This window comes from Actinia tenebrosa, unplaced genomic scaffold (assembly GCF_029948245.1).
Source record: "Actinia tenebrosa isolate PJP-AT-01 unplaced genomic scaffold, QUT_ActTen_1.0 PGA_scaffold13__45_contigs__length_12533684, whole genome shotgun sequence".
NCBI lineage: Eukaryota > Metazoa > Cnidaria > Anthozoa > Actiniaria > Actiniidae > Actinia > Actinia tenebrosa.
In genome coordinates, this window is record NW_028292573.1 from 8,363,406 (window position 1) to 8,390,708 (window position 27,303).

General features: G+C 37.3%; 5 protein-coding genes and 1 long non-coding RNA gene across 8 annotated transcripts in view; 3 read left to right on the forward strand and 3 right to left on the reverse strand.

Annotated features, from left to right (window-relative positions):
* Nucleotides 1-3,675: 3,675 nt before the first annotated feature.
* Nucleotides 3,676-7,524, forward strand: LOC116306493 (uncharacterized). The gene is made up of 11 exons (XM_031716566.2): nt 3,676-4,006; nt 4,123-4,216; nt 4,789-4,879; nt 4,964-5,046; nt 5,185-5,275; nt 5,477-5,555; nt 5,708-5,806; nt 5,895-6,034; nt 6,118-6,183; nt 6,444-6,800; nt 7,303-7,524. Exons 1-10 carry the CDS (start codon nt 3,979-3,981, stop codon nt 6,564-6,566), a joined length of 894 nt encoding a protein of 297 aa, XP_031572426.2. The 5' UTR covers nt 3,676-3,978; the 3' UTR covers nt 6,567-6,800; nt 7,303-7,524.
* On the reverse strand, nt 6,056-9,679 carry LOC148911762 (uncharacterized). Of its 2 annotated transcripts, XM_089028801.1 has the most exons (6): nt 9,556-9,679; nt 9,202-9,370; nt 8,865-9,002; nt 8,641-8,723; nt 8,062-8,178; nt 6,056-7,908 (listed from the first exon to the last, which is right to left on the reverse strand). In XM_089028801.1, the coding sequence occupies exons 2-4, from the start codon at nt 9,321-9,323 to the stop codon at nt 8,720-8,722; spliced, it is 264 nt and encodes an 87-aa protein (XP_088884927.1). In that variant the 5' UTR covers nt 9,324-9,370; nt 9,556-9,679; the 3' UTR covers nt 6,056-7,908; nt 8,062-8,178; nt 8,641-8,719. The 2 variants fall into 2 exon arrangements, with proteins under 2 accessions (XP_088884927.1, XP_088884926.1); XM_089028800.1 differs by lacking the exon at nt 8,641-8,723.
* A 39-nt stretch (nt 9,680-9,718) lies between these two features.
* Nucleotides 9,719-11,860, reverse strand: LOC148911763 (uncharacterized). Of its 2 annotated transcripts, XM_089028798.1 has the most exons (8): nt 11,677-11,860; nt 11,448-11,538; nt 11,112-11,162; nt 10,840-10,872; nt 10,680-10,759; nt 10,498-10,572; nt 10,030-10,218; nt 9,719-9,901 (listed from the first exon to the last, which is right to left on the reverse strand). In XM_089028798.1, exons 1-8 carry the CDS (start codon nt 11,749-11,751, stop codon nt 9,719-9,721), a joined length of 777 nt encoding a protein of 258 aa, XP_088884924.1. In that variant the 5' UTR covers nt 11,752-11,860. The 2 variants fall into 2 exon arrangements, with proteins under 2 accessions (XP_088884924.1, XP_088884925.1); XM_089028799.1 differs by lacking the exon at nt 10,840-10,872.
* Nucleotides 11,861-13,112: 1,252 nt separating this feature from the next.
* LOC116290776 (titin-like) lies at nt 13,113-23,715 on the forward strand. Its single transcript, XM_089028747.1, has 9 exons — nt 13,113-13,179; nt 13,873-14,073; nt 16,001-16,141; nt 16,494-16,805; nt 17,156-17,269; nt 19,426-19,728; nt 21,203-21,346; nt 22,267-22,482; nt 23,138-23,715. Exons 1-9 carry the CDS (start codon nt 13,113-13,115, stop codon nt 23,221-23,223), a joined length of 1,584 nt encoding a protein of 527 aa, XP_088884873.1. The 3' UTR covers nt 23,224-23,715.
* Nucleotides 23,716-24,451: 736 nt separating this feature from the next.
* LOC116290775 (uncharacterized) lies at nt 24,452-25,448 on the reverse strand. The gene is made up of 3 exons (XR_004196503.2): nt 25,409-25,448; nt 24,800-24,884; nt 24,452-24,556 (listed from the first exon to the last, which is right to left on the reverse strand). It is a non-coding gene; the product is annotated as an uncharacterized LOC116290775 (long non-coding RNA).
* Nucleotides 25,449-27,151: 1,703 nt separating this feature from the next.
* Nucleotides 27,152-27,303, forward strand: part of LOC116292320 (glutathione hydrolase 1 proenzyme) — a 50,970-nt gene continuing 50,818 nt past the window's right edge. Inside the window, exon 1 of the mRNA XM_089029231.1 lies at nt 27,152-27,212. Within this exon, the coding sequence (XP_088885357.1) occupies nt 27,175-27,212 (38 nt within the window). The 5' untranslated portion in view covers nt 27,152-27,174. The remainder of the gene's footprint in view (nt 27,213-27,303) is intronic.

The following is a 27,303-nucleotide window of genomic DNA, read 5'->3' on the forward strand; positions in this document are numbered from 1 at the left end:
ACGCGCAAATTAGCATGTGTAAACCTTTCATTTTGGGACAGTTTTTTGATTGGTTACCCCCCCAAAGACGCAAGGCATTATGGGGATGTGAAAGTAGAGGATAGAAAAGGTCGTGTAGTCTTCCCACAGGGAGCCCTATTTAAACAAAAGCGAGGGTGAAAATAAAATCGAAAAAATTCCAAGACCCAAGTGCATTGTGCGTCATAGGACATGGTCTAACTAGGTTTAATAATAATAATTTATTCTATTTTTGGTGTATTCCATCTGAACCAATATACTAACTACACGTAGAGAGTTAACTGCTGTATATTTACTTTTTATTTCCAATTAACGAGACCTACAATGCCCTTTGGTCTTGGAATGCACTATTCAGTATGCAGTATTCAGTATTCAACCTTTTTTGAAATAGCTGTATATAAACAGCCGATATTAGTGTCGTCGCGCAGCTTCCCAATCGATATTGAAATTCTTTTGTTTTGTCCTCCAAATTGAGCTCCTTTGACGTCACATACAAGAGGTATATTGACTAGGTTAATCTTTATTTACAGAATTTAGATCGCTCTAATCTGAAACACAGTCAAATTATGAAGAATGATCTTAACGCAAAATTCAGTGTATTAATTGATTGCGTACGTTGGCCTGTACCATCTATAAAAAACAAGGGTTGTGTACGTTCTTGTCTGAACTTCTGCTGAGAATTGGAAAAATATTGATCTTCATCACGCTAGGGTAGCTTCATGAGATATTTGGTTTATAGGAAAAAGTAGTTAATTTTCAAATCCATCATATCGACAACAATAAGACTGCAAAATTTCGTAAAGATTTCCTTATAAATGACGAAGATATTAATATTCTTGCGAAGGTCTTTGAGCATATTATTGTAGATTATACTTTTATTTTCATTTTTCATAACTGCTATCAACAGTCTTGAGAACAGGTTTTACTGGTTTTCTAACCAGTTTGAGATGTTTGCATTACGTCATTAAAATATTTAAACCCAATTCCCAGAATCAAGGGGAATGTTTTATGTAACACAACGCTTAAAAATTCTCTTGGTTAAATTCTATCTCATAAAAAATTAACCCTTCCTCATATGAAATGACGGGGATGAAAAAGGCCCGAAGACTGATATTTTTACGAAAATATCATACATTACTGAGTTATATTTGAACTATGAATCACAAAGCGTGACATAGCAATTTGATATTGGAACGTGAAAGTCATACTTATCATTTTATATTCATTGATCTCGGCTAAACAACAGCACAGATGACTTAACATATGTGGCGAGCAATCATAAATAGTTTAACATAATCTTTCCTCAGAGCAAGGGGCTGTCTGTGTATATAAATAAGGGAAATTCCCATGTGGACTTTGAATACTCGAGTGACTCAAAAAAGTATGGTCTTTGAAGTATCACTATGAAGAAGAAGAATCGATGTCCTATAATAGAAATAAACTAAATGAGCTTACGAAAAACGTTCACAGGTTAAATATGCCGGAATATATGGAGAGATGGCCAAATGTATCTTAATGTTGCGTGACAAAATATTTCCCTGAACCAAGGGGAATCCCCTGATGGGAAAGACCAGACATGACGTTCAGGTGATTCTTGGAAAAAATATAAACAAGTTGCTTCACGCCTTTATTATTGTCATTTCAACTTTTAAAGCGAGCGAAATAGTCTTAAAGTACCCAAGACCTACAAGAAATCTTTACAAGTTTTCAGTCTGGTACACTGAAATATTAAAAATGAACTCTATTCAAGAAATTGTACATCACGCCTCCATGTCGTACCTGGCCGGACGAGCTCTTACGATATTTTTTAAGAGAAACTTCTCCTTCAAGATCCACTATAAACAAGTGATCTTAGATTCTGTTGCAGTCTTCGTTGCAACGCTCATTGCTCCCAGGCTTTCGTCATATGGTTATCTGGGAGTGTCTGTAGAAATCCTAGCTTTGGCTTATTCGAATTCAAGGCACATTTACGACGAAATGCTCAAAACATTGGCTCTCAGCACAAGTTTGTACGTCGCAGTTCATGGCGATCTGACTGAAGCCACTTTCGATAACTTAACACTCGCCTTCGCAACAACACAATTCTTGAGGAAACCAAATGAGTTAAAGGAATATCTCAGGGAAATAAGAATTGTGTTTGGACCGATCTATGTGATTATGATGTCTGCAGGTTTACGCTTCTGCCCCTTTGACCACATCAATATACGATGCCTGGCGATATTGCTCTCCGTATCTTCGTCTGTAGTGGCTGCTATCTTCTTACGTCCCGACAACAGCCAGACACTTAAGGCAATTCTACCAGCTTCCAAGATTCCATCCACTTCCCAACGACAAGCTGCGCACGGCCTCTTGATGTTTTCGAGCCTCCTCGTCACATTTTTGAAAGTGTTGAAAACCTCCCCCTCGCTAATGCTAGCTGCATCAGTATTTGGACCTTTGAATATTATCTTGTTTCTTACCTACAAAATGGCAAAGTAGAATAGCGACGGTGAATCGACTGAGCCGATCTTGGATCATAAAAAACAGAGTTCCGAATGTTCTAAGCGAGCTTACAGTCAGCGAGGAGAAGGATTGGTCAAAGACACAGCTAAATACCTAGACACTAGCTAGTCGAGAAGAACTATCGTTGCATTAGTTCAAATTAACTACCACATCGATTTAAATCAAGATAAATATATATCTTTGAGCATGCACCAACAACAATTGCGAGATTAATTTATTCTGAACTGGAAAACAAAATTGATAAATATTGACTGGGTTTAAAAGGTTAAACTCCACGGGTACCGCGTTCGCGTTCGAGCAGAAACTTTGCTATTTATCATACGTTTAGTTCAGTACGACAGTTAAATAGTTCAATTGCAAATATTTTGGGGGTATACGTTAGAAAAAACATCAATTCAAATTTGAGCCTTGCACTTGTAAGTAAATCTGTAAGGGAAGAAAACGATAAAAAATCAGGCATGATTAGTAGAAGCTAAGAGCAAGGAAAATGACAATACTAAAATATTGCATGTATTGTTTGGGCGGAAATGCTTGTTTTGTATGTACGATAAAAAACACGAAACACTGTTAGAAAAAAGGGAATATTTTATGTTAAATTCGGTGCGCTCATATTCACCTACAGGGCACAGTTGTACGAAAAGTGGATAGCGCTATCCGGATCCGATGATGGTTTATCCGGCGCGTTGGTGAATATATAACGTGCGAAGCGCGTTCTGGATCCGCCACTGTAGAGATATAAATAAAATTTGAACAAAAAACAACTCTCTCTCCGTTATTTATTCAATTCACTTGTGCTTAAAATACTAAAACAATTATTCGCCAAAGGCGAAGTGAATATCGGGGAATATTTAACTCGTTGCTCGACGACTCGCGTCTCGGTAAATATTCCCCGACATTCGATGCGCACTCGATCATATTTTGGCATGTTTTACGAAAAAAATAGAATCAATTTAAGCCAGAAGTACTTTAATTTCATCGTAATATTTTGAAATATCAACTTAATTGGGTACAAATATTTTATGTTTGTGGTTTTGCATCAACGATCAGCCTCAGCTTTCGATTCAAAAATTAATTCAGAGTCAACTGTTTGTCTTCTCAATATTTTTTATTAGGTCTTTTGTTAATCTGAGACCGGAAATTTTCTAGGAGAATGAAGATCGATATGGCCGAGTACGGTGGCCGACAACGGTCATCCAAAGTCAAAACCACAAAATTGGTAAAATTGGTAAAGTCTAAATTCGTTTATACGCAAAAGTCAAAGTCAGTTCTTCTTTTCTCTATTTTCGCTTTATTGATTTTCGCCTTTGTCAATATTCGTCTTTCCGACTTTCGCTTAGACGTGACTTTTCCTTTTGTGCATTTTCACTTTTTGAAAAAAAACCGGCAGGCGTTACTTGCTCAATACCTAAGGGAGACTGGCTACTTGTTCTCAGTCCCCCTCGTTTTAGTACGAACAAAATGGCGGATACAGAAGGTGATTTGGAAGGTAAGCTTTGATTGTTCTGAGGGATTATTGTGTATCGTTTTCTCATTAAAGAAAATAAGTAGTAGTGGTAGTAGTAGTAGTTTATAGTTTATTTATTGCTTTGTTTTGTCCGCCAGATGTTGTACAATTTTTGGAAAGGCAGATCCAGTTGAATAAACCCATGAAGACGTTGTTAAAAATTCTTCAGATCAAATGCAATATCACTTGCTCGTAAGTCCACAAATTTACCAATGTTAAGATTTAAGCCCTGAGGGTTGAGAGGTTGTTAGGGACCGTTCATTTTTTTTATCGGGGTTGGGTTGGTTTTGGGAAGCTTAATGTGTCTAACATATCATTTTTCTCAAGCTCCCCCCCCCCCCCCCCCCCCCCAACCCACTTCTGGGGTATTTAAGACCTTCTAAATTCCATCACTTTTTTCGTAACAAATAGCAAATTAACTGTTCAGACAGCACTGTTTTTATTTCACTTTAAATATTATATATATTTTTAAGCCCAAACCCTTGGTTAATTTCCATTTTTATGGCTGAGCTCCTCCCTTCCCCTACTAGGGCCAAAAAATGAGCGGTCCCATATGCAAATGAATATTGAATATACAATGGAACCTCTATTAACCTACCACTTTCCAAAAGTCCCAACTGAAGTAGTTGTCAGTAAAACACTGTGGATCTCTTGTTGAGACCTTTATTACTTAAGCAAACAACCTTTGTTATAAAGTGGCCACTTTTACAGCTGTAAATTATGTAGCCTAGCTGATCATGTATATCTGTTATATGCTTATTTAGAGAAAGCAAACTCAGAAGGTTTCTGAGAGAAAAAGGAATTGTTAGGCATGACCCAAACCTTCGTCCTAAGGATGTTCTTTTATCCATAATAGTAAGTACAAGGTCATTTTTACAATAATAAAAAATTATGCAACTCTTCAATCAAAGGTCACTTTATACTTCTTTTTTATAATAGAATGAAATGGATGGAAGTGCTTGCAAGTTAGGCTACAGAATGATGTGGACTCGACTTAGGAGAAGGGGAATTCTGGTAAAAAGGTAAACTACTGTACAATAAAACACAGTGGAATCCATAATATTCAGAAGATTAGCAAAACAAAGTTTGGAACTTCTACTTTACAGGAGGAACTAACATAACATTTACATTTCATTGTATAAATTTTACATTTTTAAAAGGGATCAAGTAGCTGCCTGCATGAAAGTTCTTGGAGCTGAGAAGCAAGCACCAGCACACAAACGCAAGCATTATCCTAATTACTATTTCAAGGTGCTGTTACTTATATACTTCAATTCAACCCTAATGTAAAATGTAGAGTTATCATTATTGTGGCTATTTGAAAATGAACATGTATCCACATTGGAGTGATGTTCTACATAATTTGTGGTTTTGTTAGTATTGTTAAACCAACCTTTGCCATGATAAAACAATAGCATTTGATACTGTTTTTATATATGTATTTATTTTCAGGGAACCAATTACACCTGGCACATCGATGGTAACGATAAACTTGCAACATGGGGCTTCTATACCCATGGTGCAGTTGATGGTAATGTTTCTGTTGGTGTTTGATTTCCTTTTAAAATTATTAGATGTAACCTACAGTATCTTTCATAAAAGAGTATTAACCATGAATACTATGTATGTTTTTACGATAGTATATACATTATTGTAAAATGATGTTACATATCTTCTCTTCAGGTTATAGCAGGAAGCTTTTATGGCTTAAAGTATTTGTCACAAACAAAGACCCTTGGATTACATTAAAACATTTCATGGAATCAATTGAGAAGATTGAAGGTACTTGCAAGGGTACAATGCTGTAGTATCTCATTGCCTTATTAGCTTATTGCCAATCAAAACTGAAATTGATTTTATGAATTGAAAGGTTGTCCCACTAGAGTAAGATGTGATCCTGGGACTGAAAATGGTTTAATTGGCAAATGCCAAATGTTTTTACGAAGAAATGGGAAAGACGATTTAGCTGGAGAAGACAGCTATTTTGAAGGCTCCTCAGTAAATAATCAGGTAAACAAACTTCTATAGTCCTTGGATTTAACAGAATGTTTATTAATCAGTTTTGACAATATTCCCATTCTATTAATTACTAGCCCATTGAGTCGTTTTGGCGACATTACAGGGAAGAAGGATTTCAATTTTGGATTGATCAGTTTAAGGTGTGTTATTACATTGTCATTTTGGGCTTGTACTTTGTTAGAATCAAATGACTGCTTCAAGTTCCATCTGGATTACTCCTGGGTATGCTTAACATAATTATTGCATCTTTATGTGGTTACCCAAACTCCACGTTTTTTTAGTGCTATTTAGTTCTAATTAGTGTTATTTATATAGTACTGTTTCATGGTTGTAGTGTTTGCACTCTACTGCCAAATTTCCATCAATTGTTTAATCAATTTTTACGTTTATTTTTTGCAAGCGGTTGAAGTTGGATGGAAAGTGGAATCCAGGAAATACCTTACATCAGCAAGTTAAAAAAATAGCTAAGTATTACCTTGTTTTCATTTATGGCTTTGTTTGGCAAGTAGACAATAATTATTGAAGTAAAATATTTTTTTAATGCCAACAAAGTTACTGACACTTGACACTGTCATGCTCAAATTGTTCTTTTCATTTTCTTGAAGGTTATGTCTGCTTTATGTTTATATGCCTCTTCTGCAAAGAGAAACTCATGACATACAAGAGGATTGGAACTCACACAGAATAAGGTTCCAGAAAGGAAAAGACCGTCCTTGTGGAGTACCAAATGATTTGTTTGACCTTCCAAGTATGCATGGTAAGCCCTGTTTCACTGGACGGTTGTACAAACTTCTGTTCCCTTGCAATAGTAGACATAAAACCTAAGGATATTTTATGGGGATATTTTTCATCAATGAAACTGTAATATATTCATCAGTTATTTTATCATTCAATAACTGCAAAATCATTACATTTATGTACCTTAACAGATACCACTTAATGAATTGTATTTTTCTAACTACCAAACAATAATTGTTATATAATTATATATAGATATATAACACATATTCATCAACTGGATATACAGTAAATTTGAACTAAAAAACATGAACTGTGTTTTAAAACTGAACTGCTCTGTAAGCTAGATAATAAAATGTTACTCATGCTAACATTCATAAATATTGCCAACATATCTTTATTCGAAATGAATTTCTTAAAAAAATGGAATGAATAATCTTGTATTTCTTTCTCACAAAGCTGACTTTTAGATTTCAACAAGATTAATTTTTATTATTAAAATAATGCTTTTTACCCAACAGGTGCACAAGATATGAAGCATGAAGTGTCCCATTCAGACATTTCATTTTTGAAAGAAAAGTTTGACCTTGGTCAAGACCTTGATTACCTTCCCCAGACATTCAAAGAGGAGGCCGATTTATTCATAAAGTTCACTGGTAGGGTATTGAAACTTGAAACTGCAACAGAGATTTACGAGGCACTTGTCTTGCATTTTTCTCAATAAATATTTTACCAAATATCAACTTCATTGAGCAACTCTAATTTAGGAAGAAGGTCTAAGAAAGAAGGTCTGTTTGATGGGGGTTGAAAACAGAGAGACAGCACTTCTTGAGCACCAGTGGAAATGTCCTGAAAGGTGGGATATTCATCCCTTTCTATGGCATTCATGACCTCCCGTCCATTCATCCCATCCCATGCTTTTTTCCTGCTGTATACCTCTCCCATGATTACTACAAAGGAATAAACATCTACAGCCATGGTAGGTTTTTCCCCTTTAAAGCTGCTCTTTGTGCTGGTAAGCCAGTGTCCCAGCATTACTTGCCACCAACATTGGTAACCATTGTGCCATCTTTCAACTTACTGACACCAAAATCACATATTATAGGTTTCAAGGTTTTGTCCTCTATCTGTAAAAAGAGTGAAATAAAGTGCAGAATTTTAATATCAAATCTTTTCTTAATATATTTTGCCTTCACTTAACCATGATGGTATGAGGATTACTACAAAGAAATATCTTACTGTACATTTTAGAAACAAAATGTATCTTTTGAGATATGTACCATAACATTTGCAGGCTTCAGATCCTGGTGTATTACACCCTTTTCATGCAGATACGTCATTCCTTGGGCAATGTAGAACATGATGTACCCATTGTAGGTGTCATCTAAAAGTGTTATCTGCAAACAAGCAAGACATAAGTAAAAAAACTTTAAAACATTTCACTATTGAGATTGATCAATTTATCCTTTGCTGATAAGGTTATTTAGTCCCTCGTAATTTCCCATTTCATGCAGTGTTATTAAATTTTGGTTCAATTCAAAAGAGTATGATTTACAACTCGAAATGGTGTAAGATTAATAATAACTAATCAAGTCGAATTCCCAATCACAAGAGAAAAAGAAAAAAAATACAGTATCACCGAATAAAATGGAATCCTATATTGCCAATTTGATGAATCTTATTTGCCACTCCTAGCCCCATTGCCTTGCTATGCAAATAATGATATCTGTATGTGTGTATATATATACAGTATGTCTATTTTTTCTGTGCTTTAGAAGTATTGTAAATATATGGAAAACGTAAGAAAAAATAAATAAAAATACCAAAAAAAAAATCAAAATAGTGTGCTTCACACTTACATCGCACTGCTGAGAGCTAATCAGATGGTACGCAATCACCTCTATTTAATTGTTGAATGGGTAACCTGACATTCTTAAGTTAACTAAAAAATAAATAATATACATCATTGTCCTCCCTGTTGGGGTATTCAAAGGAGATTTTTTCATGCTTTTTTAAAGGCATCCTCCAAGCTACACATGATTATATGTAATTAGTATGTTATGTCTCCAAATTAGGTGCCTACCTCCTTTTTTTTTTTGATTTTGCCAATCCTATGGCAAAGGCTAGGTTGATACCTTTGATATAATTCATTAGAATCATAATGTCTGTTTCGCCAACAACCCAGCCAAGGACCATGATAACATTGGGATGTTTGAGACGTCTGCAAAAAAATCAGATCCAATTTATCAGTTTAACTAAAATAGCATTACTACAGTACATGCATACGTGTCAGTTATTCTTACTTAATAATGTAACCGAATTTTCAAATTTTCAGGAGGAAACTGTATGTATAAAATTGAATTAGGCAAGCCTTAAACTAGGTGCTGTAACATATCAAAGGAAACTCTATTCATACAAACCTGCAGATGTCTATTTCTTTTATATCTGGTTCCCCATACCCTTTTGCAATGCACTTGATGGCAACTTGCATTCCTTTCCACGTGCCTTTATGCACAGTACCAAATTGCCCTTTACCAATCATGTCCCTCACTTCAATATCATCCTCACTGATTGTAACTGTAGCAATGTCTGTTGAAAGTAGTATGATTAAGGTCAACAATGGAATATTTTTGGGGGGTATAGATTTTAATGACACCTGCATTCCGAATGTTCTCCATGCATAATTATTTTATTTATTGTCCCCATTCTCTAGGTCGATATCCTATATCGGCCTCTAACTGATACTTTTTTATATATTGTTACCATAATATTACCTTGTTTTTTAAAGGAAATATCACTATCTTGAGAAATGAAATCAGATGGAGTGTGTGGAGGTTGTTCTGGAGTGTGCTTGTCACTGGGGTCATAAATTGGTATCCCTTCAAAGCACCCTTTCCTCCATAAAGGTGTTGATGGCTCAATCGCTTTTTCCACAGTTCATGCTCTTTTAGCAAACACTGGGACCATGTCTTTCTGTGCACAGTTTGCTTGCTTGTCTGCAGTGCCATACAACACTGAAGTCCAGGATATGCTTTTAAGACTAGAAGTCTTCTCTTTAGATTTTAAAACAGATGATTTTGGTACACTTTCCTCTTTACTACAGTTTGTTTCCACTTTTTCCTGTAAACAACAGTATAATTTAGAATTAATCATTTTTGATTCAAATTATTCTATAATCAAGGTTTATCTAACATAGGAGTCTAAGTGATGAAGCTGGAATGCCATGATTTCAAATCAATTCACAGTACCTTGCATAAATAGCCAATACAGATGGTTTTTTCTAGTTGAAGGTCATTTGTGATCTTGCATATAAATTTCTTTTTGGTGTTGTCAGTGATATTGATCACTACATGCTCAGGTAGTGTCATACGCTCTTCATTCTCAAAGGCATTATAACAGGCAAGCTTGACCTCAGGCAAAGTTGGTACACATGAAATCTAAAAAAAGAAATAAATTTTAAATAGATATTAATTAATGATACATAAAATTCTCAATTGACTACTTTCACAATAACCATAATGCCCTCTATTTTTGGGGGGTAGTTATTGTAATTCAAATGAAATAAATTTGAATTACAATAACTACCCCCCAAAAACAGAGGGCATTATGGTTATTGTGAAAGTAGTGAATAAAATATAATTTCAAACAATTTGTATTTATTAAACAAAATTAAAACAATTATTTATTCTATTGTGAGTTTTTTTAAACATACTAACCTTTAGAGGAATTTGTTTTTTTTCCACTTGTATGCTCTTTTGTCTTGAAAAACACATTCTGCTTACGTAAAATTCCTACATGGATATGAAATGTATTAAAGCTTAACTATGTCATAGACATTGCTTGGAATTATAAGTGATTTAAATTACCAGTCATTATAAAAATGATTAAAAGCTATTACCCTTTGTTTTAACTTCAAAGAATGAGATTTTTTGGCAAATGGTGCCTTGTTACGTCTCCAATCTTCTATCTTTTTCCAGTCTAAGGATAATATAGTAGGTAAAATGGGTTAATATTAGATTTTATCTGTACAGGGAGTGATGGGCTATCTGTTGCCTTACCATCTTCCAAGCCTCTAAGGTCAGTACGTAACCCTACAAAAACCAACAAGAAAAGGGGTTGATTTTCAAGAATATGTTGGGATATCTTTGTGACCTTAAGCTATAGGACAGGTATGCCAGGCACAATGTGAAAGGAATTTAGGCAGTAAACCATCTATTGCATTAATAATTGTATGTATGCTTTTAGTGAATTTTGATTTAGTGATCAAAAGAAGTATATATTCCATATATTTAAATAAAATCAATATAAAGAAGTGATTTACAAACTGTACCTCCACCGTGGCCAGCCTCCCTTTCTTTCAATAAAAGCTCCTTTTGCTTATCTGAGATCATAAAATATATCATTCATTTTTTTATAAAATCACATGGCCCACACATTCATCATAAATTACATATTATAATACTGGCTTTAAAAGGACTGCAGGGCCATTACTTTCGAAAAGGGGGTTGGTGCATTTGAGAAATGTGATGCCCTCCCCCTTTTGCAAACCAGTTCATACATAAACCACTTCATGGCCCCTTTCTCCCTTCATAAAAATGAGTTACCCACCCCCCTATTTGCATCAGTCAGCCCCTCCTCCCCTAATTACAAAGGAACGTATACGGACCCAGTAGTTTGCACTTATCAGAGTGAAAACGCACCCCAAGAATTTTCAAATCTTCGCTATCAAGCTTCAAAAAGGCTTCGATATTGTCTATCTGAAATAATGCCATGGTATCAGAAAATTACTAGCATGTCACTTGCAAAAGAAAAACAGTTCTCGTGAATAGCAATGGAGGTGTCAAAATACGACAATTTTTGGAGACAAAGTACATAAAAAATACATATTTCATTACCTTATTTTCTTGAAATATACGCCTTATGTCCTTTTGAAGAAATTCATGATCAAGGGAATCCCAAACAGAGTCCATGTTTGCAAAGCTAGCTGTTGCTTGCTGTTGCTGGTCGTACTGTTCGTACTAAAACGAGGGGGACTGAGAACAAGTAGCCAGTCTCCCTTAGGTATTGAGCAAGTAACGCCTGCCGGGTTTTTTTCAAAAAGTGAAAATGCACAAAAGGAAAAGTCACGTCTAAGCGAAAGTCGGAAAGACGAATATTGACAAAGGCGAAAATCAATAAAGCGAAAATAGAGAAAAGAAGAACTGACTTTGACTTTTGCGTATAAACGAATTTAGACTTTACCAATTTTACCAATTTTGTGGTTTTGACTTTGGATGACCGTTGTCGGCCACCGTAGGCCGAGTGATTTTGGGGTGACTTGCGCACCTCACTGATCTCCATTTGTCCAAGAGCACAGGGAGCCCACAAAAGCTGAGCGGTCAAAGGATCGTCTAAAAGGCTCCAATTTTGCAAAATCTTAAAACATCACTCGTACCTATTAATTCCGAATTGCACTCAAGATCGTGTGATTTCCTATATAGATTCAAACAGTGCAATTCATCGACAACCCGTGACTCTTGCTATAGAATCAATTTATCATCAACTGTATCAATCGGTAATAATGACAAAAAAATCTCCGATTTTCTATATGCTCAAATAGGTTATAAAGTTCACCAGTAAACAATAATTGGTTCGAAAAAAACCTTTTCCAGTCTGAATTCTACTTCCGAAAATTGTTAAAAGCTCGTCCGCCATTTCTATGAGCAGCCATTTTGCTCTTGTATTTTAATTTACGTGTGACGTCATACGCGCAACTGGCATTCTTTTTATCCACACTGACTCTACAGCAGTATCTGTAAGGAGGTATGTCTTGGTTTAAGGCTTCTTTTTAAATCAAAAATAGTTGAAATGTGGTTGCAATTATACACTTTGAGAAAAGCCGTGAATTTTGAAGCGTGGTGACGTCACTTCCTTTGAATCACTCGAAGTTGCCAGGAACGCAATCGCTTAATGGCGGACTCAAAGGGCCAAACTTTACCAGTCTCGTATCGAAAAGGAATTTGGACGGTAAAATATATTTCATATCTAGTTATATATGGTACAATTTCCAGAATAATGTCATTTTCGTACGACTAGCATTTTAAAAGTTCTCGATACTAATCGATAATTAATTAGTTAATTAATTAATTAGATAATTAATTCATTAATTGTTATCAATTGAAAGCAATTATCATTTTCATCGATTGATTACGTAGGGTAATGTGTATGTGTTCTGTCACATTCATTGCTCTGTCACATTGATTCGTGGTTGAAGCTCTGAAAGCAAAAGATCTGTTAAAATGAGCAAGTTAAAAGGAATCCTGTGATATACTAGTGGTAGAAAGATACAGGCATGGATTTTATGTCGAAGATCAGTCGTATCTTCCTGTTGTTGCTGTACTTCGTTTCTTCTGCTCAAAGTAAGTATTTGAATTCAACGGTCAATTTTACAATAACTCATTACAAATTTCTCGCGCTCAGATTGGTTATTTTTTATCATTAATCAGAGATTTTACAACAACAGTGCGTATTCTCGAATAACCTCCGTTTAATCTAGAAATTATATTCAGCCTGTTCATCATCAACTGCAATTTGACTGAGTTGACACTCAATAACAACAACACGGTAGACTATGAATACACCAAAATATCCCGGCTATCCAGGGTAACTCATAAACAATTTTTACCACTTTTGTCATAAGTATTACCGTCAGTTTTGTTTTGCTGTCTTTGAGCAGAGCACATATATATTAAATAAGCGAAGAACGAAGTTCAGAATCGAGCTCAGCTCAACTGAAACTTCAAACAAGAACGATTTCAAAACTGATTTTAAACTCAACCGTAACTTCCAATGTTTCACTTTACATCAATAAAATCGTAGTGTAGTAGTGTAGAGGTATTAAAAAGCGAACACATTCTCGCCTCTTGACTTTAGCGCTGTTAATAAACAACACTCGGTAGGCCAGCCAACGCTTTGGTACTTAGCTTTGAATCCCGCGGGTCTATTACCCATAATGCACCCGATATAGTTATATACTATATACTTGGTTGGATCAAAATTTCTGCATATATATAGGCACGCTTTACTATCAATCTTATCTTGCTTTACTATAGGTGCTCCTGCGATAGTCAATCCTAAACCAGTTAGTCTTTTTGGTTTTGAAAATCAGAAGGTACAAGTTACCTGTGTAGTGGAAGACACAGTTTCCAATCCAATTGAGATAACATTTTTGAGGAGGACTAAATTTGGTGACGTCACTTACATAAAAGATGAAGGACCTAATGGACGCCGCTATTTTCAAAAACAACCACTGGGTTAGTTAGCAAGACCACTTGAATGTGAAGTCAAAGCAGCTCAATTTGGAGGATGACAAAAAAATTTAAATCTCCTGAGAATTGGAAACTTATTATTAATTCCTCCAAATTGAGCTACACTCCGACGTAAGGGGTCTATTAATGAAAGCTGTTACGTCACGCAATAGTAGCACCACACCACACTGTGGTTACATGCAATGTTACAACACACTGTGGTTACATCATGCAACACTAACACGACACTATGACGCAAGAGTAACACCACGCTATGTTTACATCTCACAAGAGTAACACCACACTATGTCTAAATAACGTAAGAGTAACACCACACTAGGTTTACATCACGCAGCCACTTCATCACGCAACACTAACACAACACTGTGGTTACATCATGCAAGAGTAGCACCATATTAAACCATACCATACCATATCATACCATACCATACCACACCATACCATACCACACCATACCATACCACACCATACCACACTATACCACACCACACCACACCACACCACACCACACCGTCATCCTCTCCCGCTAAGTATTTCCATCAATCAAAAAATGTTCCATGAAAGTGTCCAGTGTTAGCCAGCAAAGGGCCCAAAGTAGGCATCACCTAGGCAAATTCATAGCCATTTTTAATGGGTTTTGTTACAAAGAGAAATAATTTTAAATATTTGCAGTAACGCCGAGTAAGTTCACGTGCACAAATTCTAGCTGTCTAATTGGCTAACTAGTAAAAAAAATAAGTTGCATGGGTGGCCACGGTTAGGCGAGTCGCACTGTAAAACCACCCTGGTGACATCACGCAGCTTACGCCAAGACATGGTGACATCACGCAGCCTATACCCAGGCAATGGTGACGTCACGCAACCTATACCAATGCAATGGTGACATCACGCAACCTTTACCAAGGCAATGGTGACATCACGCAGCCTATACCCAGGCAATGTTGACATCACGCAACTTTTACCAAGGCAATGTTGACATCACGCAACCTTTACCAAGGCAATGGTGACATCATAGTTTTGTCGTTTATTCAAACAACAGTTGATAAATATAAAAGTCATAAGCAGCGTTCTTTTCCCAAAAATTAAGAAACGAGAAGACGCAGATACAAATACAGGAGTAGTATACAAAATTTATTGTTCTGTTTGTGATTCTGTATACTACGGACAGACGGAAAGATCGTTAAAAAACAAGGAGAACAGAACACAGGAGAGCCATAACTAACAACATTAAAGTTAACACAATACTCCCTCTCAACTGGACATGATTTTGACCTGGGTGGCATGGCCTTAATGGACAGAGAGGTCAAACATGAACAAAAGATTATTTCTTGAAGCGTGGTTTTCTCCCAACATCCTAAAGACATCAACGATTCCAGAAAACTTCCTACATAACATTCTAGCGCTATTGCGCGCTATAAGATCCTTAAAACTCGCGCGTGCAAACATTTTCAGTTACAATGATCATAGTTAATAGAGGGGAATGGTTAGGAAACCTATTGTTATCAGGTCTTTGTTCGCTTTTGATGTTGAACCGGTCTTGACCATGCACAATGTTTGATTTATGCTCATCCGCAATTGCAAAATAAATTAACATAAACTTTGTGTATGGGATTGTCGTAAGGAGTATTCAAATATCTCTTATAAATCTTTAAGTATTTTGAACTAGCAGGAAAAAGAAAGATTTTGGTCTATTCACTCAGCCATTGCCAACAATGGTAAAACAATGGTAAAACAAAGGATTGTGCACGGCCACGCTTGAAAAAACTGAACAAAGACCTATAACGAAAGGGTTTCCTAACCATTCCCCTCTATTAACTATGCACTGATGAAGGTTTTTGCTTTGACCGAAACGTCCAGAGACAACTTTAACTTACAATGAAAAGAGAGGTTTGTTTGTTTCTGTTATTTCTAGATGGCGGAAGAAAACTAAGTGTGACTCTGCATATCAAAAAAGTCATAAAAACGGATGATGAACAATTCGGCGATTATGAATGCATAGGACGCTCAGCAGGTGGGAGTGATAGATATGGATTCTCGATCGATTTTGTCGACCGTAAGTACTTCTCAGTTTTCATCAGTTAAATCAAAAACACCTGAAAAGAACCCTAATAATGATAATAACGATAATGATGGTGATGGTGATGGTGGTGATGGTGACGCATAGTGATGGTGGTGGTTATGGTGGTGGTGGTGGTGATGGGGATGGTAATGGTGGTGGTTTTGATGATGGTAATGGTGATGGTAATGGTGATGGTGATGGTGGTGGTAGTGGTGGTCATGGTCATGATCATGATGATGAGGGTAATATAATGATGATGATGATGTTCATGATGATGATACCAATTGTGATAATGATTTCAGTAGGACCCTAAAATCACGACAGATCTTTACATTCTTACCAACAGTAAAAGAGTTACCTGAAGTCCACGCCTCTGGTAATGTAACAACAAAGATTGGGAAGCAAATTCAACTTAGTTGTAATGTCATCCTCAATCCACTGGGAGCCCAACGATGGCAGAAATTCGTCAAGTTTACCTGGATAAAAGATAGAAGTGTCGTAATCAAAAGTTCAAATTCATTTCCTACTTCCTCATCAAATCAAACTCTGGTTTTAAACGTGACCTCAGGTGATGTGGGCGGTACATATACATGCAACTTGGTGTATATGCTGAGAGCTTATACCAGGATGAGCATGTCGAAAACTATTACCGTAAAAGGTCAGTGCGATGGCGGTGGCGGTGGCGGTGGCGGTGGCGGTGGCGGTGGCGGTGGCGGTGGCGGTGGCGGTGGCGGTGGCGGTGGCGGTGGCGGTGGCGGTGGCGGTGGCGGTGGCGGTGGCGGTGGCGGTGGCGGTGGCGGTGGCGGTGGCGGTGCGGTGGCGGTGCTGGTGGTGGTGATGGTGGTGGTGGTGGTGGTGGTGGTGAAGGTGGTGGTGGTGGTGGTGGTGGTGATGATGGTAATTGCGATGATAATTATGGCTTTGGCTGTAATAATCAACAATATTCTTATTGGTACCAATGCTACAAAATAAAGACATTAATTATCTTAAATCGTATTTTCTTGTCAGTTTACGAAGGCTGCAGTCTAAAGCCTTGCAAAAACGGCGCCAATTGCACAGCCAAGATCGATGATTACGAGTGTACCTGTCCTCCAGAATACGAAGGCAAAAACTGCACTAAAGGTAAACATTCCTATAACTCACACGCTGGCCATGTCATACCATTTGTTATTCACCTAATGCTAGACCGGGGAGGGCAGGGAGGGGGACTATAGTCATACTATTTGTTATTCACCGAATGCTAGACCGGGGAGGGCAGGGAGGGGGACTATAGTCATACTATTTGTTATTCACCTAATGCTAGACCGGGGAGGGCAGGGAGGGGGACTATAGTCATACTATTTGTTATTCACCTAATGCTAGGCCGGGGAGGGCAGGGAGGGGGACTATAGTCATACTATTTGTTATTCACCTAATGCTAGACCGGGGAGGGCAGGGAGGGGGACTATAGTCATACTATTTGTTATTCACCTAATGCTAGACCGGGGAGGGCAGGGAGGGGGACTATAGTCATACTATTTGTTATTCACCTAATGCTAGACCGGGGAGGGCAGGGAGGGGGACTATAGTCATACTATTTGTTATTCACCTAATGCTAGACCGGGGAGGGCAGGGAGGGGGACTATAGTCATACTATTTGTTATTCATCTAATGCTAGACCGGGGAGGGCAGGGAGGGGGACTATACTCCAGTTTCTCTGTTGTTTCTCAGGGTTAGCCTCGATTTTATGTAGATTATTCAGATAGGTCAGCCTTGGCCTTGATAATAATATTTATATACATTTTGCTTACCTCTGATTGGCTAAGAGGCTTCAGCTAATCATAATTATAAGCATTAGAAAATTATATAGTTACCTCATTCAGTAATTGCTTAAAATGTACTATCTGAATTCCCATTGGTCGAGAACCTACTGATAATTTTATAACTATCAGCATGCGCCAGCAATTCTCCAGCGGTCGATAGTTATGTGCAAAAACGGGCCTACTTAGGTCAGCGGATGGCGGTTATTTGTGTGTTGGGTAACAAATCAAAAACAGTTTTCAGTTTTCCGCTACGCGTCGTGGTTTCCTACGCTCCTCTCGTGTTCTCCCAATATCCCGCGTGTTTTGATCAGAGTATCAAACACGGAAAGCTTTTTTAGATTTGTGTTATAAAATAACAAAAGCGCGAAAAAATCGGGAAAAAAAGCAAAGTCTAAGTAAATTCTCCCTAGGTGCCGTCTTATTCAAACTGACCAATGAGCAAACTGACAGTTGCAATACTCGTGCGCGCTAAAATGACGATAGCGTGTTTTGATACTCTCATCAAACATGGTTTTCGACCAATCATAGCGCGCGTAGTATCCCAATTGATTTATAATATTGTTTTAATGTATCATTTTTCGCTACCAAAACACTTAACAAATAAAATACATTTACTGTGTTTGCACACGCTAATGCAAACCGAGATGTGGTTGGGAGAATTCGAAAGCAGCTCAGTGCAAACACGAGCGGTAGGAACATTACTTACCACCTTATAATCTCTTGAATTTGAATTTTGATAAATTTTGATCTGTTTTTCTTTTTATAATTTTTTTTCTCGTCAATTTTAATTTTTACAATAACTTATAAATTTCTCGCGCGATGATTGGTTATTTTTTATCATTAATAAGAGGACGGACAGATAAAGCTGACGTCAACGAGCGCGCGTTCTTTCCGTTGGTTGTTTTGCTCAATGATGTCAATGATGTTAAGTAAATCATGTTTGTACTGTATATAAATTGTATGGAGAGGGCATATCAGTTGGGACGAAAGGAATGACGGACGGACGGACGGACGAACGAACAAACGCACGCATGAATGAATGAATGAATGAATAAATGAATGAATGAATGAACGAGCGAATGAATGAATGAATGAATGAATGAATGAAAGAGCGAATGAATGAACGAATGAATGAATGAATGAATGAATGGATGGATGAATGAGCGAATGAATGAATGAATGAATGAATGAATAAATGAATGGATGGATGGATGGATGGATGGATGGATGAATGGATGGATAGATGAATGAATGAATGAGCGAATGAATGAACGAATGAATGGATGAATGGATGGATAGATGGATGAATGAATGAATGAATGGATGGATGGATGGATGGATGAATGAATGAATGAGCGAATGCTGATAATGTTGATGATGATGGTGACGACGATGATGATACCAATCATGATGATAATGATGATGATTTCAGTAGGACCCTAAAATCACGACAGATCGTTACATTATTACCAACAGAAAGCAAGCTATATGAAGTCCACGCCTCTAGTAATGTAACAGCAAAGTTTGGGGATCGAATTCAACTCAGTTGTAATGTCAACGTCACTGACAGAGGCGCGCTATTGACGACCATCGGCACGTTTACCTGGACAAAAGATAAAAGTGTTCTAATCGAAAGTTCTTTTTCTATTTCCTCATCAAATCAAACTCTGGTTTTAAATGTTAGCTCAGGTGATGTGGGCGGTACATATACGTGCGACTTGGAGTATCTCCTAAGAAAAGCTAGCAAGAGAAGGCTCACAAAAACCATTACTGTAAAAGGTCAGTTCAATAAGTAAACTCATGGCTAATAAACATTACTATAAAAAAACCGCGAAAAAAAAAAAAAACAAAAAAAAAACGTGTAAACTTTATGAATTAATAAGGAATGATTCAAGTCAGTCCAACTTCAGAAATTAAGTCACATATTCTCGACTTTTACATCCCCATAATCCTTTACGTCTTTGGGGGTAACTAGAGAGTAAAAACCCACTTATTTTGCTGAAGGCTGATCAGGCTAATTTTTTCGTAAGTCAATACATTTTCTGTAAGACCAAAACTCTTGATGATCTGTACACGCAAAAATAACTTGGAATAAACTGATAATCAGTATTGTACAGATAAAAGCAGGTATAGTATAAATTCAATTAAGAAACCTTTCAATTTGGGACAGTTTTTTGATTGGTTACTCCCCCCCCCCAAAACGCAAGGCATTATGGGAATGTGAAAGCCAAGAATATAACTGAGCGGTGAGTGCAAAGCATGAGTGGACAAAATGACCGGCCCTAAGTATTTTTGGAGCTTGGAAGAACGAAGCAAGCATGGAGTTAAAGCAAAATTGTTGTTATTCTACCTTTCTATATTTCTGCTTTTTGTAGCCACGTTAATTATATTTTAGTCAAAAGAAAATAGAAAAATACGCAAAAGTTGGGTTACAGTAGCCTGGGAATGAGGGCCGGCGGCAAAACAGCTAAACGCGCTGTGATTGGCTGAAACAAATTCACCGCTCAGCTGGATGAATATCATGCAATCCCAATACAAACTTTACACTGAAATTGCTAAAGATACAGCCACTAGTAGATGTATATTGATGGGTTGCAAGCATTCCCAACAGAGTTAAAAGACAAAAACATGGCGGCCATTGTGGTACCGTTAACAATGGATGCTAATGAGAAATCTTTTGTTAAATGGTACCAACATGGCCGCGATGACGTAACGTGCAAACGAAGAATTGTTCTGATACAGCACTAGTGGGTGTATCTTATTAGCATATAAATTCAAAATGTCCCAAAATAATAATGAAATATTTGTGAATTTCATAAGCTGTTCGCCCGGCTCGGGTTTGTGTCGACACTAGGGAATAACGTTTGCGCATGCGTGCATTTTTGCACGTTATCTAAGAATTTTGAAGAGTTTGAGTGAGAAAATAAATGTTTGTTTTCTTCAAGTATACAAAAAGTTCGAGAGTATACTTTTGTCAGACCAAGATACTGTATTAACAAACACAATATGAAAGAATTAGCCTTAAGTTTCAAGCATGGACACTAAGGTTTGGTATTTTGTGAAGTCAAATTAATCAGGCATGTTTGAAAGTCCAATTTACATATGTTTTGACTAATTTGCATACGGATTTAGAGCATGCGCAGACGTTTTTCACTCATGTCGCTTGTGTCTGTATAGCCGACACAACGCGGCCGCTCATATTGAAAACAGTCCAACATTACTTACAAGCAGAATGATCGTTATCTTTCTTTAGTCCAGCCCCAATTTTTCCCTGAAAAGAAAGAAGAAAAGAATGGGACGCGGCTTGTGTGTACTGCTCAGGGGAATCCACTGGTGACCGAATGGAAAAGAAAACCGTATCTGCTTCGAGATGACATCCTTGTCTTGGATAAGAAAGGTATGTGGCTGGCTGGCTGGCTGGCTGGGATAGATCGTGGGTGGGTGAATAAATCGCTTTCCCATATTTTTCTATTTTTATTTAAGTGTCTAGTCTTTCTAGCGCTTTCGAACTAATTGGGGACACTTTTCGCTCACACGCACTACCACTACATTCAATATTCTATGCACACGACGCTCAGCTCACATATTGGGATCTGCTACTACATTCGATATTTTATGCACACAACGCTCAGCTCACATGTTGGGATCTACCACTACATTCAATATTCTATGTACACGACAATCAGCTCACATGTTAGGATCTACCACTACATTCAATATTCTATGCACACGACGCTCAGCTCACATGTTGGGATCTACCACTACATTCAATATTCTATGCACACGACGCTCAGCTCACATGTTGGGATCTACCACTACATTCAATATTCTATGCACACGACGCTCAACTCACATGTTGGGATCTACCACTACATTCAATATTCTATGCACACGACGCTCAACTCACATGTTGAATTGGGATCTACCACTACATTCAATGTTCTATGCACACGACGCTCAACTCACATGTTGGGATCTACCACTACATTCAATATTCTATGCACACGAAGCTCAGCTCACATGTTGGGATCTACCACTACATTCAATATTCGGTGCACACGACGCTCAGCTCACATGTTGAATTTTATGGAGGAAGGAAACCGGAGAACCCGGAGAAAACGACGCGTTAGCCTTGAACGTCACCCATGCTACCCTATGAGTGGATGAATAAATAGATATTTTTTCATGCAAGAGCTCGGAAGCGTCCGTGGAAAGAATCAGAGGACCTGTTAGGTAGTTCAATAGAAACTATCGCGGTTTGGGATGGAAAAATCAAACATTTTGCCACGTTTTTCATTTCATTCTCATTATCATCAGATAACTCATCTAAAGGAAAGTACGTGTTTTCTAACATGGATGACTTCAAGGATCACAGCTTGACCATCTATGACGTACGATCGTCAGACGCCGGCCAGTACTATTGTTGTATCAAGAACATCATGAGTTCCACACCCCCGGAAGATCTCAGTAACTGTCAGATCTTTGACGTCTCACCCGAACCCCAACACACTGCCTCATCTTCGAAATTATTAGGTCAGTAATATTATGTCATCATTGAATATCACATATACACTTAACACTAAACATTGCTCCATACATTTCTTTGTATTTTGTAATCTTCTAGTTTGATACTCAGTATCGAATAAAGGATACCATACTGAATCATTCTAACCACAAGCTATGTACGCTAAGTCCCTAAGCGGACCTTTGGGCTTACCGCCATTTGCATTGCAACGCGGCCACCCCAGACAAACATCGCGACGTGCACTTTGCAATAGACTGCCGTCAATCAAACACGTTGACGTCATTTACACGCGTGTGTGGTTCAAAAGGCTCCAAAACTTGTCGATTGTTTACAAGTATTATGAAACACACTGACCGGGCCTATCCGGGTCGATCCAAACGCGTGTAAATGACGTCAACGTGTTTGATTGAAGTAAAACATGAAGTTATTTACAAAGAAATGTATGGAGTAATGTTTAGTGTTGAGTGTATGACGTCACAGACACCTATAAAATTTCGTAAAAATATAATACTACCCATTGGAATACAAAGAAAAAACTTTAACCAGTGATTATATTAAACCCTTAAAGATTATTCCATTGACGTTTCGAATTAAATTTCCGAAGATTTTCGTGCTAGTCCCCCATTAACAACTCAGTTCTCGTTTACTTGGTTTTCATCTTAGCCCAAGTTGGTTCTTCTGTTGGCAAAACAAGTATGACGTTTTCTATCATTCTCCTCGACTTGCTGTTGACATGGTTGCTGTCATGAAACGTCACGTGACCATTCCACCAGGTCACGTGATGCCTGAGCATGGGGATGTCATCTATTATGTCAGTGAGATGAAATGCAAACTTAGTCTTAGAAAAAGCCGTTAATCTCCTTGCTTGTTGTATTTATTGCCTTTATTATACTGGGTACACCTACTTCAAAAAACATTATCATTGTCAAAGGCGATAGACGATAGGTCATTCCGACATGGAAATGGTTTCGTTGAATACAAAGAACATTGAATCAGACCCAAAACTAACTTGAAGGTCCATGTTCTTGACGAGAATAAGAGCAGAAGCACAAGTCATTCCATATATTCTATATCGTCTATCGCCTATTGCCTTTGGCGACAACAACGTTTTTTGAAAAAGGTGTATAAGAGTAGTTAGCAGTATATTTTCCGTAGTCTTATCTGTAAAACAAAATGGATACGTTTGGGTTTTCATTTGTGTGACTCCAACGAACTGAACAATAAAATGGAAAATATCTTTTCTTGTGTCATCTTCTAGCTTGTTATACGAAAACAAAAGGTGAACAAGGTTCTCAATCGAGCAAGCGTTAGCTGGCGGGCTGTGTTTAGTATCGCATCGACCCAGGAATCTTGTCTCGACAGGTTCGCATTTAATGTGAAAGCAAAGGCCGTCATTACGGGCGCTTTACGAGTGAAATCTTGCGACGTCTCTGAAATCATCATCATCCTCATTTTCCCCCCATTTGTCGCATTTCCAGCCTAAGGGGGCTTAATTCTGTATGGTCGCGGGAATCTTGTGTCTGCGTCATCATTCTTCTAGTCTGTTCTGTTGTAGTCTTTTCCTTTGTTGCTTTATCAAGATTGTTATACTAGACAGGGTTGTTACCCCTGTGCCAAACCCCCTAGACTGAAGGATTGTTGGATCGCGCTTTGTGCGGCCTGTACGATTCGATCTGTCTGGCTTGAGTGACTTGTCATACTAGGAGACAAAGCACCAGTCAGCATAGCTCTAGGGGTCATCTATAAAGGCACGGCGAGCTCTCCAACAAGGACAAGGTGGCAATCCGACGGAGAGCTTGCAATGTTACTAAGATGTGGCTGGGATGACCACGTTAATGACACTCTCGTCCTCACTTAACTAGAGACGTTAAAAAAGGAACGAGAATTCAACAGTCGTCAACAAATACTGTCAAGTGTTATCCTTTATAAATAAAGTTTTAACTATTGAAATAGTTTTTATATTTCAAATCTGAGGTTTTTCTCTCTTGGAGTGCCTTACTTCAAGTGTATTAGGTGTCAGTCTAGAGTCATCGGGTTTCATCCTCGCCACAGTATTCTATCTCTTTTCTTTTCATTGTTACTCTAAAGAGATAAACAATTACGACAGTCAGTGCCTCTATACTGCGTTTCCAGCAGGATTTAGGTGGAAGGTATAAGTAAATGACGCTCTTCCAGGGGGTTTGAGGGAACAAGGGAACATGATCATTTACTTTAAGGGAACAAGGGATATCATTGAAAAACTTTTAGGAAACGAAGTAACACAGTTGTGAAAAATTGTATTTTTGACTTGAGTAACAAATTGACAAACGTTGTATTTCGACTTACAAGGAACAACAGAACTTGCGGGAGACCGGTTGAATTAAATGCTCGATACCGGGTGTCCAGTGTCCGAAGTGACTGTCAGTTAACTCTATGTACAATAAATACATTGTGAAGCATATATACAAACAGATTTATAGTGCATTTATTTTATCCATTTGACTTTTAAAAGGTTTGGGGATATACTTTGAGGACAAAATGAAGGATTTCACTTCTAGAGTGGATGGCTAACGATCAACCTCGCCCCTCCCCTCTAAATCGTGTTGTAAATCATATAATTATACAGCTTCTCATTAATCCCATATAGGTAACTGTCCAATTATTTTCTTAATTGGACAGGTCTTGTTGATATGGGATTAATTAGGCAGCTATATAATTAATAGGTAATGACTCGAAAAATTCCTCTGACTGCCAAATTGGACTCGGTCTACGGCCTCATCCAATTTTGTCAGTCCTCGGAATTTTCCTCGTCCAATTATTTCTTAATTGAACAGCATGGCGTCCTATTACATATACAAATTGAGTATATATTGTAATAAATAGCCGTAGAAAAAATGAATTCTATAAATCTTTCGAGACGTGTGTCTCTTCCTCAGTGTAAAATGATCAACTCACAAGATTTGATCCTTCAGCATTCCTCAGATGAACAGGTTGTATTGTATTTCATAAATTGCCCCATTTCATTACACCGTCACGTCTCAGTTGTTTATGTAAGCAAGAACGAATAAGAATATTAGAAATTAAGTCTAACCCATCTTTCGTTGGAGATATTTTCTTTAACAGTACTAATAAAAAAAGGTTCGCAATTTTCTTGATACCGTATGAAAATAATTTAAATTATATCATATACTAGTAAAAAAAAAGTTCGCAAATTTATCAACTTTCATAATTTCAGCGATGGTGTAAATTTCAGAGTAAAGATAAAACTTATTACTATGCAATGACATCAAGTCTTTGCTTCGTCTCCTTTAGATCGATTCGTATGCATTACGAACTCCCTTATAGCCCCTATGTTTTGGTCTGCATTTAGGCCCAAAGTATATATCATACTATACTCGTTTAGAGTGGATGACAATGGATACTCGATAATATAGCTTAACCATACGATACAATTAAAATTCATTGAGTGACTTTTACTCACCAAAACATAGGGGCTATAACGGTGCTCGTAATGCATACGAATCGATCTAATTAAAGGAGACGAAGCAAAGACTTGATGTCATTACACTTCAGGATTTCTGAATTTGGAAATCATTTACAATATTGAAGTTGGAAATTATTTTACGAAATCTAAATAGTACAATGACACTTATTTGGTGCCTCTACAACGTAATTACGTTAGAATATAGTATATAGTTTAGTATATTAAGTTGTAAGTTGACTGGAATTATGACCTGTACGGGCTACACCAAGCTAGTCAGCTAACCTATCTATTATATAATTACAAATGTTTGGGTCAAAGTCAAAGTTTTCAGGGAACACTTCTGAAATTTTCTCACATGACCTCAAAATCAAAGTCACTGAGGTTAGTCTAAGCGAAATAATCAAGGCTAAAGAATTTCCGAATACAGAAACGCTTTTCGAAAAATACAATTTTGAAAAGTAGAAGCAAAGAGAAAGCAACTGACGAACAATGCTGGAGAACATTAAAAGCAAAACTCATACTTGGCCAGGTGTAGCACTTATTATAATAAGTTTTATCTCTGAAATTACTATCGCTGAAATTGCTATCGCTGAAATCATTATCTCTGAAATGATTATCTCTGAAATTATTATCGCTGAAATTGCTATCGCTGAAATTATTATCGCTGAAATTATTATCTCTGAAATTATTATCTCTGAAATGGTTAACTCTGAAATTATTATCTCTGAAATTATTATCCCTGAAATTATTATCTCCGAAATTATTATCTCTGAAATGGTTAACTGTGAAGTCTGAAGTCCCTTCTCGGCTTTCGTACGCCAAACACGGTAGAATTATTTTCTGCGTGATCTGTTTTGCTTTAGTGTACCGAATTGAGACGTCAGCAAATTTCAAATTCAGTGCATTTCAGTTTTAAAAATTAATATTTGAAGAAACACCGCTATATCCTTTTCAACTTAAAAGCTGTTGCGAGGTATAGAAATAGAACATTGGGCTTTTAAGCTCCAAAAATACATATACATCTGTTTAGCGTTAGCCATGTTAACTCTAGCGCCAAATAAGAGAAAATTAAGGAATGTTTTGTGTTAAATTACCTATATCTCAGGCGTTTTTCGCTCTGAATATCCACACTATATCATATTTTTACAAAATAATAAAGTGCTTAAAAATTAATTTTGTGACGTCATGTTACTCCACTTCCGCTTGTGAGCTAGTAGTCTGCACAACTCGAACAAACATGGGATGCTGCGAAGACTTAAAAAAGACACTCAAATGGTAAATCCAACTTTTTCATATTCTTTGCTTTGAATTCTTAAACGTTATTGCGATTTTGAGCCGCCAATACTGTTTTATATTGGCGGCTAGC